The sequence below is a fragment of the Rhincodon typus genome, chromosome 4 (genome assembly GCF_021869965.1).
Source record: "Rhincodon typus isolate 14 chromosome 4, sRhiTyp1.1, whole genome shotgun sequence".
Classification (NCBI taxonomy): domain Eukaryota; kingdom Metazoa; phylum Chordata; class Chondrichthyes; order Orectolobiformes; family Rhincodontidae; genus Rhincodon; species Rhincodon typus.
Window position 1 is genome coordinate 113,667,186 of NC_063335.1, and position 12,275 is coordinate 113,679,460.

At 47.0% G+C, this 12,275-nt stretch overlaps 1 protein-coding gene across 1 annotated transcript in view; it reads left to right on the forward strand.

The window, feature by feature from the left end:
- The first annotated feature begins 1,337 nt into the window (after positions 1-1,337).
- Positions 1,338-12,275, forward strand: part of aoc1 (amine oxidase copper containing 1) — a 13,881-nt gene continuing 2,943 nt past the window's right edge. The window contains exons 1-3 of the mRNA XM_048595970.1: positions 1,338-1,381; positions 4,895-6,460; positions 8,949-9,237. Of these exons, the coding sequence (XP_048451927.1) occupies positions 4,903-6,460; positions 8,949-9,237 (1,847 nt within the window). The 5' untranslated portion in view covers positions 1,338-1,381; positions 4,895-4,902. The remainder of the gene's footprint in view (positions 1,382-4,894; positions 6,461-8,948; positions 9,238-12,275) is intronic.

The following is a 12,275-nucleotide window of genomic DNA, read 5'->3' on the forward strand; positions in this document are numbered from 1 at the left end:
AGTGCTTCCTGTAGGTGTTGTTCAACACGGAGGAGACAGATTCATCAGCTGAGGGAGGATGGTATGTGGTAATCAGCAGGAGGTTTCCTTGCCCATGTTTAACTTGAAGCCATGAGACTTCATGGGGTCCAGAGTCAATGTTGAGGGCTCCTAGAGCAACACTCTCCCGACTGTATACCACTGTGCCGCCACCAGTGCTGGGTCTGTCCTGCCAGTGGGACAGGACATATCCAGGGATAGTGATGGTGGTGTCTGGGACATTGTCCGTCAGGTATGATTCTGTGAGTATGACTATGTCAGACTGTTGCTTAACTAGCCTGTGAGACAGCTCTCCCAATGTTGGCACTAGCCCCCAGATATTAATAAGGAGGACTTTGCAGGGTGGACAGGGCTGTGTCCACCATTGTCTTTTCTGATGCCTAGGTCGATGCCAGGTGATCTGTCCGGTTTCATTTCTTTGAGACTTTGTAGCGATTGATACAACTGAATGGCTTGCTCGGCCATTTCAGAGGGCAGTTGAGAGTCAACCACATTGCATTGGGTCTGGAGTCACATATAGGCCAGACAGATAAGGACATCAGTGAACCGGATGAGTTTTTCAAACAATCATCAATGGTTTCGTGGTCTTCTGTAGATTCCAACTTCCAGAAATTTTTTATTGAATTATATTCCATCACCTGGCATGGCAGGATTTGAACCCAGATCCCCAGAACATTACCTGGGTCCATGGATTAACAGTCCAGTGATAATACCACTAGGCCGTTGCCTCCCCTTTTGAATCATTTAATGTCTTTACATCGGACAAAGAGGGCCAGAGGGAGAGGATGTCAGGTTCAGAGTCAGAAGTCACATGACACCAGGTTATTGTCCTTCAGGTTTATTTAAGATCACAAGCTTTCAGAGAGCTGTTCCTTTGTCAGGTGAAGTAGCGGGAAGGGCACAGGCACAGAATATATAGGCAGAGAGCTCATGGCACGATAATTGGGGTCAGAGGGGGAGAGGTTCAGGATCAAGGTTTGGAAGGAATTGAAACATCGAGGTGTAGAGGTTGTGAGATTGTCGAGGAGCTTGGAGAACAGGGAGCCTGGGTTTGTTCACAAATTGGAATGAATTGTTTGAAGCCTTATTCTCCAATGTGTCTGTAATAGTAACACTCATAGAGAGTAGAGAAGGCAGAAGTGGTGTGGTGTGTGACCCTGCCCTGTCAGCAATGAGGAACTGCACTTGACAACCAACTGAGCCAATGATTATATCAAGATCACTCACCTCCTGTTCAAACAAATCCACAGATTCCTAACTGACACAACAAGCTCCAAAAACACCAGAACTATTGACTTTCCAAGCATTAAACTTGGCAGGACTGAACACAGAGAAGCTTCAGGTAGGATTTCAACAAACCTTTTGACAGTCTTTATATTATCTCCCAAAATGTGCCTTTCACTGGGATACGGGCTCCCAAACTCTCACTGGGGTAAAGTCCCAACAAACACTGACCCTCACTGGGGTATGGGCTCACACACGTGCGCGCACACACACACACACACACACACACACACTCACTGGGATACAAGCTCCCTCACGCACACTGTCTCTCACTGGGGTATGGGCTCCCACACACACAATTTGGACCTTCCACTGTTTCGTGTCTATTCTGTTGAATTCGATGCTGAGGAAGACTATTCTTACTGAAGGTGGTGATAATTTTGAGCCTGAATTGCAACTTGAGTGGCTGGTACCCAGGTGATTGAATGGGAGTGAGTTTGATGAGGTGATTAGATGAAGCATTACTAACTGAGCTGGTATGTAATGGAATATGAGGGAAGGAGTGTTTGAGAATACAGAAAGGTGAATGCAGAAGGATCTGAGTGTCCTGTGGCTTGAAAGACTGAAAGTTCACCTGCAGCTGCAGCAAGTGATTTCAGAGGTGAATGGAAATGGGCCATCTGTTTGCCAGTGGTTGGAATGTTAAAAATGGAACTTTGCTGCCAATGAGATGTCCCATCCTTACCCCGTCTGGTCTACATGTGACTTCAGACCCCCAGCAATCATAGAATCCCTACAGTGTGGAATCAGGCCATTCAGCCCATCAAGTCCACGCTGACCCTCTAACAAGTATTTCACCCAGACCCACCTCCTACGCTATCCACATGACCCTGCATTTCTCATGGCTAACCCACCTAGCCTGCACATCCCTAGGCAATTTAGCATGGCCAATCCACCTAAACTGCCCATCTTTGGACTATGGGAGGAAACCAAAGTACCCAGAGGAAAACCATACAGAGTTGATCTGATCTATTGTAGTCAAATATACCTAAGTACAGTGAAAATCTTTGTTTGCGAGCAGTACAGGCAGATCATTGTAAGCAAGGCCATACCAAGCATGGGGTGCTTAGACATAGTGAGACGTGGGGAGAATGTGCAAACGCTCTACAGGGAGTCGCCTGAGGGTGGAATTGAACCTCAGTCCCTGGTGCTGTGAGGCAGCAGTGCTAACCACTGAGCCACCGTGCTGCTACTGTGGGGGAAATGGAACAGCCCTGTAGGAATTGAGGGATATGTAGTAAATCCTGGCCCAGACACTAATGCCCACATCACATGCAGGAGTAAAACAACCCACTGTGTACAGTTTTTACTGATTGAATAAAGGGATATGCTGATATTGGAAACTGTTCAGAAAAGGAGCACATGACCGATTGCTGAGTTGCCATGGTTACCTTATCGCATGAAGTTGATCCTCTACTCATTGGAGTTGACAAGATGGGGAGTGATCTTTTTGAAACATGTAATTCCCATTTGTTGTATCAGATATTTAGGGCCTGAAGGTGTTAATTGACAAGATGAGACAGCGTGTGTCCACCAGACTATTATGGACTGATCCTGGCAGGAGCTAACCAGGTCTGGTATGTTTTCCTGAATGTAGCCAGTGTGTCAGTGACTGTTCAATGTGGGAATACATGAAGCTGAAACAGTAAACATGAACTCATTCTGATGTTCATACCGAGCTTTTACAAAGACTTACCTCTGATGTAAGGTAACTAACTTCTCAGTGTTATGTAATCAGAATCTTATTTGCTGTTGGTCAAGATTGACATTACTTCAGTTGACATTTTTGTGTGGGTCTCCCTCCCCACAGTGTCAGAAGCTACGACTAAGACCGAGGGCCACTGAAGGTAGTAAATCTCCCCACAACCTGCAAGGTCATGTTCACTATGTGACAGCAGTGAGTCCTCACAGAGTTAACAGGTTTGCCCCTGTACAAGAGCCGAGGAGATTAGTCTGACCTCTGAGATAGAGTTGGAGAGGCAGGTGGGAAAGGGCAATGATTGGAAGAGCCATGACCTTATCACATGGTGGACAGTCACAAAATGTGAATGACCCAGTCCTGCTCCTCATTTCATGGTCATTTCATAATACTCTGTCAAATCTGAACTCAAGTTCTGTGTCATTTGTGCAGATTATAAACTGTGTCCCTAACTTGGAGCTTTATGACTATTGCCTGGTAACTGCTTTCCCAGCATCTATTTGTGCCCCTCTCACCATTCAGTTCCCAACCTGCTTTAATAGGAGCCACAATCCCATGGGATTGACTTTGTGCAGGAGTGAATGCTGTCACTCAGAGTCCTGGGGGATCACATGAGCCAGTCTCCCCTCAATCTCTGATCTCAACCATCCCTGAATGTAAACCCATTGGCCTGTCTCTCTGATACGACATACAACAATCAACTGGGCAGGCCCTGGCTCATCCATGTACTTTGTAAAGATTGTGAGGTTTCCTGCCTCAACTCCGCTTGTAGGCAGAGCATTCCAGACCCCACCACTCTCTGGGTGAAAAAAACTTTGCATCAAACCCCTCTAAACCCCCTGCTTTTCACCTTAAAATGATGTGCCCTTGTTATTGACCCTTTAACTCAGGGGAACAGCTGCTTCCTCTCCATCCTGTCCTTGCCCCTCGTTATCTGACACACATCTATCAGGTTCCCCCAGCCCTCTCTGCTCTAAAGAAAACAACCCAAGCTTATCCAGCCTCTCTTCATCACTGAGTCACTCCAGCCCAGGCAGTATCCTGGTGAATCTCCTCTGCACCCCCTCCGGTGTAATCGCATCCTCCCCATAGCGCAGGGACCAGAACCACACACAGTACTCCAGCTGTGGCCTTACCAAATTGCTGTACAGCTCCAACACAACCTCCCTGATCTTATAATCTACACCCTGACCTAATAAAGACAAGTGTCCCATTTGCTGCCTTAACTAACCGATTAACCTGTCCTACCACCTGCAGGGGTCTGTGGACAAACACCCCAAGATCCCTCTGTTCCTCTGAGCTTCCTAATATCCTGCCATTCATTGAGTACACCCTTGTCTTGTTACTTCTTCCAAATTGCATCCCCTCACATTTATCAGGGTTAAGTTCCATTTGTCACTGAGGTGACCATCTGACCATCTGATTATATTCTCCTGTAATCTAACACCTTCGTCCTCACCATCAAACACCTGGACAATCTTTGTGTCATCCACAAACTTACTTACCATCCCTCGCACATTCCCATTGACATTGTTCTCTAAATAACAAACAGCACTGGACCCTGTGCTGAACTCTGTTGTTCATCACTGGCCTCCAGTCACACAAACAACCTTCCAGCATCACCCTCTTCTCCCTGTTCCCCCTTTTCTCTGAGATCTTGAGCAAATCCAGGGAGCAGACTAATCTCCAAGGGAGACACTCACTATGTTTTCTGGGATTGATGGTGTGATGGCCTGCTGCTGCTCTGAGCATGACCCAGCTGTTGTGTTTCTTTGAAGAGGAATTCTCTGAGTTATTCCTGATTTTTTGAGTGTTGATGTTTCTCCGTGTGTTTCAGTGGATGTTCCTGTCTGTGTTTTGTTTCTTTTGTAGGTGCTGATATGTGGGGTGCACTGAGACTCCAAGTGGCCTGTTTCTGGGCAGTATTGGTGTGGAGCAATGTTAGTTTCCAATATCCCCAGTCAGCTAACCGTTACCAATACACAGCATCAGTATTTGCTGAGCTCCATCCCACGGAGATGCAAGCAGTAAAAACCTTCCTCTTGTCCCAGAAACACCTCAAGCTGTCAACTGCAAAAAGTCAGACACTCAAGAAAAATTACATCTTCCTCATCGAACTTCAAATGCCCAAGAAGCAGCATGTCCTCAGTTTCCTGAGGGGAACAGGCTGTGCCCCCAGGCGCACTGCCAAGGTAGTGATCTTTTTTGGTGCTGAGCCAGCTCCCAATGTGACTGAGTTCATTGTTGGCCCATTGCCAGAGCCCACGTACTACCGGCCTGTGCCACTGAGTGGTAACCGGTCGATACGTTTCACTGCCCGACCAGCAACGGCTGTGGAGTACACCTTCATTCATGAGAAACTGCTGGAGGTAACCAAGCCAGCAGCCCTCCTCCTGAGGGAATCCAGTGGACTCTGGTATAGCAACTGCACTGACCACTGCCTGATCTTTACTGATGTTGCCCCCAGGGGTCAGACGTCAGGTGATAGGAAGTCATGGTTCATTCTGCAGCGAGCTGTGGAAGGGTATTTCATTCATCCAATTGGCTTTGAGATCCTGTTAAACCATGAGTCTCCAGATCCACAGGATTGGCTGGTGGAGAAGGTTTGGTTTAATGGACAGTACTTTAACAGTGTGGAGCAGCTGGTGTGGAGTTACAACCTGGGCCTTGTCAATATTTCCCAGCTGCCGAAATATAGAAGTGAGGACCTTTACTCTACCTACATACCCAGAGGCCAGTTCCAAAGCCTGACTGACATTCCCGGGCCCAAACTCTATGACCCTCAAGGGAAGAGGTACAAAGTGCAAGGGAACTTGGTCCTGTATTCCGGCTGGAGCTTTGCATTCAGGACCCGGTCTTCCACAGGCCTCCAGCTTTTCGATATCCGGTTTAATGACGAACCAATCGCGTATGAGATCAGTGTCCAGGAAGCCGTTGCATTTTACTCAGGGCACAGCCCAGCGGGAATGCAGACAAAGTACATTGACACAGCCTGGGGAATGGGCATCGTGAACTATGAGCTGGCAAAGGGAATTGACTGCCCAGAGATAGCCACCTACAGAGATGTTTACCACTTTATGGACACAGACCAGCCAATCCGCTACAAGAATGCACTGTGTATATTTGAACATTCCACGGCAGTGCCACTCAGGAGGCATTTCAACAGTAATTTCAAAGGAAGCTTCAACTTCTACGGGGGCCTGGAGAACCAGGTGCTGGTCATCAGAACCACATCCACTGTCTATAACTATGACTATATCTGGGACTTCATCTTCTACCACAACGGGGTGATAGAGGTCAAGGTTCACGCCACCGGTTACATCCATGCCACCTCCTTCAGACCTGAGGGAGTAAACTATGGCACCAAAGTCTATCACAGTGTCTTGGGCAATCTTCACACTCACCTAGTCCACTATAAAGTGGATCTGGATGTGGCAGGTAGGTTTTACACAGATTGATCTACAGCTCCCAGCTCAGCCACACAGTACAGAGCCTACAACATCAATCCCCAAACACCACACAAAGTAGTTGTCCATCTTCCCAGCAATATTCAACTTTTTAACTGTTTTAATCTTCACCTTTCCATCTTCTGCTCTCCTCCTTCCCCCTCACCTTCCCATCTCCTTTGTCCCCCAAACTCACAAATGGCTCTGAGTCAGTTGCAGGGCCAATAGTCTTCACTGGTGACCTCATCACACTAAACCTTACCCTCTTCCACACCCACTCACTCTCACTCCCAATGCTCCATCCATGCAAACCAATGCCACTACCCAGCCCTTCCATACCCCCATAACAAGCTTTGTCCTCTTCCCCAGTCCCATACAAATGTTGTGCCTGCAGATTTGCCATAAAGCCCATGTGTGAACTCACCAATTATTGACCAATGGGCAGACTTTAAGATGCACTTGGAAATGAAATAATGTAGAAATTTAAGTGCAAATTAATGAATCCACTATTTAAGAAAAACATTCTTTAAAAAAGTACATCTAACTTCCTACAATGAGCTAATCACATCTAAAAAAGTACACTCTGTGCACTGCCAGACTGAAAAGACTTCATAAAACTACTGGAATTGTCAATAAAACATTGTGCTGTGTTAATAAGGAGTTGTAAAATCAGTAAAGATCATTAATGTTCACCTTACAACTTATACCAAAGATGGAGTCAAATAACAAACACTGATTTTTATTAACACAGCTGATAGTTTTCTTAAAAATGTAAAGGTTGAGAACTTTAAAACATGTCACAGTTTTGCCAGAGATAGTAGGAACTGCAGATGCTGGAGAATCCGAGACAACAAGGTGCAGGGCTGAATGAACACAGCAGGCCAAGCAGCATCATAGGAGCAGAAAGGCTGACGTTTCGGGCCTAGACCCTTCATCAGAAAAGGGGGAGGGGAAGGGGGTTCTGAAATAAATAGGGAGAGAGTGGGAGGCGGATAGAAGAGGGATAGAGGAGAGGATAGGTGGAGAGGAAACAAACAGGTCGAAGAGGTGGAGATGGAGCCAGTAAAGGTGAGTGCAGGTGGGGAGTTAGGGAGGGGATAGGTCAGTCCATGGAGGATGGACAGGTCAAGGGGGCAGGATGAGGTTAGTAGGTAGGAGATGGGGGTGGGGCTTGAGGTGGGAGGAGGGGATAGGTGGGAGGAAGGACAGGTTAGGGAGGCGGGGACGAGCTGGGCTGGTTTTGGGATGCGGTAGGGGGAGGGGAGATTTTGAAACTTGTGAAATCCACATTGATACCATTGGGCTGCAGGGTTCCCAAGCAGAATATGAGTTGCTGTTCCTGCAACCTTCGGGTAGCATCGTTGTGGCACTGTAGGAGGCCCAGGATGGACATGTCGTCTGAGGAATGGGAGGGGGAGTTGAAATGGTTCGCGACTGGGCGGTGCAATTGTTTAGTGCGAACCTACCGTAGGTGTTCTGCAAAGTGGTCCCCAAGCCTCCGCTTGGTTTCCCCGATGTAGAGGAAGCCACACCGGGTACAGCGGATGCAGTATACCACATTGGCAGATGTGCAGATGAACATCTGCTTGATGTGGAAAGTCTTCTTGGGACCTGGGATGGGGGTGAGGGAGGAGGTATGGGGGCAGGTGTAGCACTTCCTGCGGTTGCAGGGAAAAGTGCCGGGTGTGGTGGAGCTGGAGGGGAGTGTGGAGCGGACAAGGGAGTCACGGAGAGAGTGGTCCCTCCGGAAAGCAGATAAGGGTGGGGAGGGAAAGATGTCTTTGGTGGTGGGGTCAGATTGCAGATGGTGGAAGTGTCGGAGGATGATGCGTTGGATCTGGAGGTTAGGTTTAGGGTTAGGGTTAGGGTTAGGGTTAGGGTTAGGGAGCTTAGATCTGATTCATTGGTTGTGGGGTTGCTTAGCTCTGTCTATCACTTGTTGCTTTCTCTGTTTGGTGTGCAAGTAGTCCTGTTTAGTGGTTTCACCAGGTTGACACCTCATCTTCAGGTATGCCTGGCGCTGCTCCTGGCATACCCTCCTGCATTCTCCATTGACCCAGGGTTGATCTCCTGGTTTGATGGTAATGGTTGAGTGGGGGATATGCTGGGCCATGAGGTTACAGATTGTGCTGGAGTACAATTCTGCTGCTGTTAATGGCCCACAGCACCTCACGGGTGCCCAGTCTTGAGTTGCTAGATCTGTGTGAAGTCTGTCCCATTTAGCACAGTGATAGTGCCACACAACATGATGGAGTTTATTCACAATAAGGCGGGACTTTGTCTCCACAAGGGCTGTATGATGGTCACTCTCTTTTCTCCAGCCTGGAAACATTTGTTGTCGTTTTCTTTCTCTTTTATATCCTTTTATGTTTTCCATTTTCCGTCAGTAAATTGATTGGAAGAGTTAGTTTCAATATTGTGTCATGGCTGTGAATGTTGAAATGGGAGATTTTTTTATCACCATGATCTTGTTGTTGTAGGAACAGAGAACAGCTTTGAAACCCTTGAGTTGAAGTTTGAGAACATCAGTAATCCATGGGTTCCAGGAGATTACATTGTGCAATCAAGACTGGAAAGGGTGCTGAGGGAGCGGGAGCGAGCTGCAGCTTTTAGGTTCCAGAAAGCTCTGCCCAGGTACTTGCTGTTCACCAATCCCAACGAGCAGAACAAGTGGCAAAACCAGCGAGCCTACCGCATCCAGTTCAACTCTCAAGCAGATCGCGTTCTGCCTCGCAACTGGAAGGAGGAGAAGGCAATCACCTGGGGCAGGTCAGATCACTTTCCAATCAACAACCAATCATCTATCAGCTAACCTCTTCTCTTCAACCAATCGTCAGTCAGCAACAATCCCTAATCAACCAATCCTAGTCACTGATCAAATCAGAAAGTGCGGGAGAAATTCAGCACGGGATGTGGGTGTCACTGTCTGGGCCCAGCATTTATTGCCCATCCCTAGTTGCCCCTTGAGAAGGTGATGGTGAGTTGCCTTCTTGAACCGCTGCAGTCCATGTGCTGTGGGTTGACCCACAATGCCCTCAGGGAGAGAATTCCATGATTTTCCAACTTTACCAAGTCCAAGCACTTACCGAGAGGTGGTCACCCTGCAGAGTGACACCCCAGGGGCAGGAAGGGAATTGGTGGCAATGGGCAGGGCAAGAGGACCTGAACTGGTAGGGGGCAGGAAACAGCAGGGTTTGTAGGGAGGGACGAACAGAAGGAAATTTATATCAGTATGGAAATGGTGTTGGGGAAATTGATGAGATTGAGATTGATAAATCACTGGGACCTGATAATCTACATCCCAGAGTAACTAAGGAAGTAGCTCTAGAAATAGTGGATGTATTGGAGGTCACCTTCCAGGATTCTATAGTCCCTGCAGATTGGAGGGTGGCTAATGGCACTCCAATATTCACAAAGGGAGGTAGAGAGAAAACAGGCAATTATAGAGCAGTGAATCTGATGTCAGCAATGGGGATGATGCTGGAGTCCACTGTCATGGATTTTATAACAGGGCACTTAGAAAGCAGTGGTAGAATCAGACACAATCAATATGGATTTACAAAATGGAAATCATATTTGATAAATCTACTGCAGTTCTTCAAGAATTTAACTAAACTGGATGAAGGGGAGCCAGCCAATGTGGTTTATTGGGACTTTCAGAAGGCTTTTGGCAAAGTCCCACATAAGAGATTAGTGTGTAAATTAAAGCACATGGGATTGGGGCTGGTGTATTGAGATGGATAGAGAACTGGTTGGCAGACAGGAACAGAGAGGAAGGATAAATGGGTCTTTTTCCAAATGGCAGGCAGCGGCTTGTGGGGTACCACAAAGTTTAGTACTCGGCCCCAGCTATCTGTAATATATATTAATGCTTTAGATTAAGGGAACAAAATATATCTCAAACTTTCCAGGTGACACAAAGTTGGGTGGGAGGGTGAGCTGTGAGGAAGATGCAAATATTTCAGTGTGATTTAGATAGGCTGAGTGAGTGGCCAAATGCACAAGATATGCAATATAATGTGAATAAATGTGAGGTTATCCACGTTGGTAGTGAAAACAGGAAGGTGGATTATTATCTGAATGATTGTAAATGGAGAGAAGGGAATGGTTAATGGAGCCTGGGTATCCTTGTGTACCAGTCACTGAAAGTCAGCATTGCAGGTGCAGCAGATGTTAGACTTCACAGTGAGGGGATCCGAATACAGGAGCAGTGATGGCTTGCTGCCATTACACAGGGCCTGAGTGAGTCCACACCTGGAATATTGTGTGCAGTTTTGGTCTCCTTATCTAAGGAAGGATGTTCTTACTATAAAGGAAGCTCAGTGACAGTTTACCAAATTAATTCCTGGCATGGGTTTAGTTTAGAATGGCACCATGGCTGGCACAGATGTGGTGGACTGAAGGGCCTGTTCTTGTGCTGTACTGCTCTATGTTCTACACTCTATGGGATACTGATGCCTGAGGAGAGATTGCATCAGTTTGGATTTCATTCACTGGAGTTTAGGAGAATTGTGGTGAAGGCAGATCTCATAGAAACCTGTAAAATTCTAACAGAACAGGACGCGTTAGATACAGGAAGGATGTTTCCAATGGAGTCCAGAGCCATGGGTCACGGTTTAAAGATAAGGGGACTTTTCAGACTGAGATGAGGAGAAATGTCTTCACCCAGAGAGTGGGTACCCTGTGCAATTCACTGCTACAGAAATGGTTGAAGGCCAAAACATTATGTGTTTTTATGAAGGAGGTAGATATAGCTCTTGTGGTGAAAGAAAATGGGGGAGGGCGGGATTAGGATTTTGAGCTCGATGATCCACCATGATTGTATTGAATGATGGAGCTGGTTGATGGGGTTGAATGGACCTGTCCCTGCTCTATGGAAGGTGCTGCCTGAGGATCTCTGGTGAATTTCTGCAGTGCATCTTGTAGATAGTACACACTGCTGTTACTGAGCGTTGGTGGTGGAGGGAGTGGATATTTGTGGATGTGGTGCCAATCAAGCGGCTGCTTTGTCCTGGATGGTGTAAAGCTTCTTGAGTGTTGTTGGGGTTGCACTCATCCAGGCAAGAGGGGAGTATTCCATCACACTCCTGACTTGTGCCTTGTAGGTGGTGGACAGGCTTTAGGGAGTCAGGAGGTGAGTTGAGTTTTTGTAGCAAGAATATTTTGTTCCTGTAATCCAATCCACTTGCAATAAAGGCCAACATATTATGTAGAGAGATTGGATACCCTGGGGTTGTTTTGCTTAGAGCAGAAGAGATTTGGAGGGGATATGATGGACGTATACATGTTTAGAAGGGCCATAGATGTGGTAGACAGTAAGAGAATTTTCCCCTTGATGGAGGAATCAATGACCAGGGGGAAATGATTGAAAGTAAGGGGCAGGGGGTTTAGAGGGGATGTAGGGAAACACACAGGGGCTGCTGGGGGATTTGGAACTCTCTGCCTGTGAGGGTGTTACAGGCAGAAACCCTCAGCACATTGAGGAAAGATTTAGATGTGCACTTGTGATGCCTAGGCACACCAGGCCATGGGCCAAGTGCTGGGGAAATGGGGTTAGAATAGTGAGGTGGTTGTTTTTTACTGGTGTGGAGGGCTGAAGGGCCCTTTTCTGTGCTGTAGAGCTCCATTTAGAACATAGAACATAGAACATTACAACGCAGTACAGGCCCTTCGGCCTTCGATGTTGCGCCAACCTGTGAAACCAATCTGAAGCCCATCTAACCTAAACTATTCCATTATCATCCATATGTTTATCCAATCACCATTTAAATGCCCTTAAAGTGGGCGAGTCTACTATTTTTGCAGGC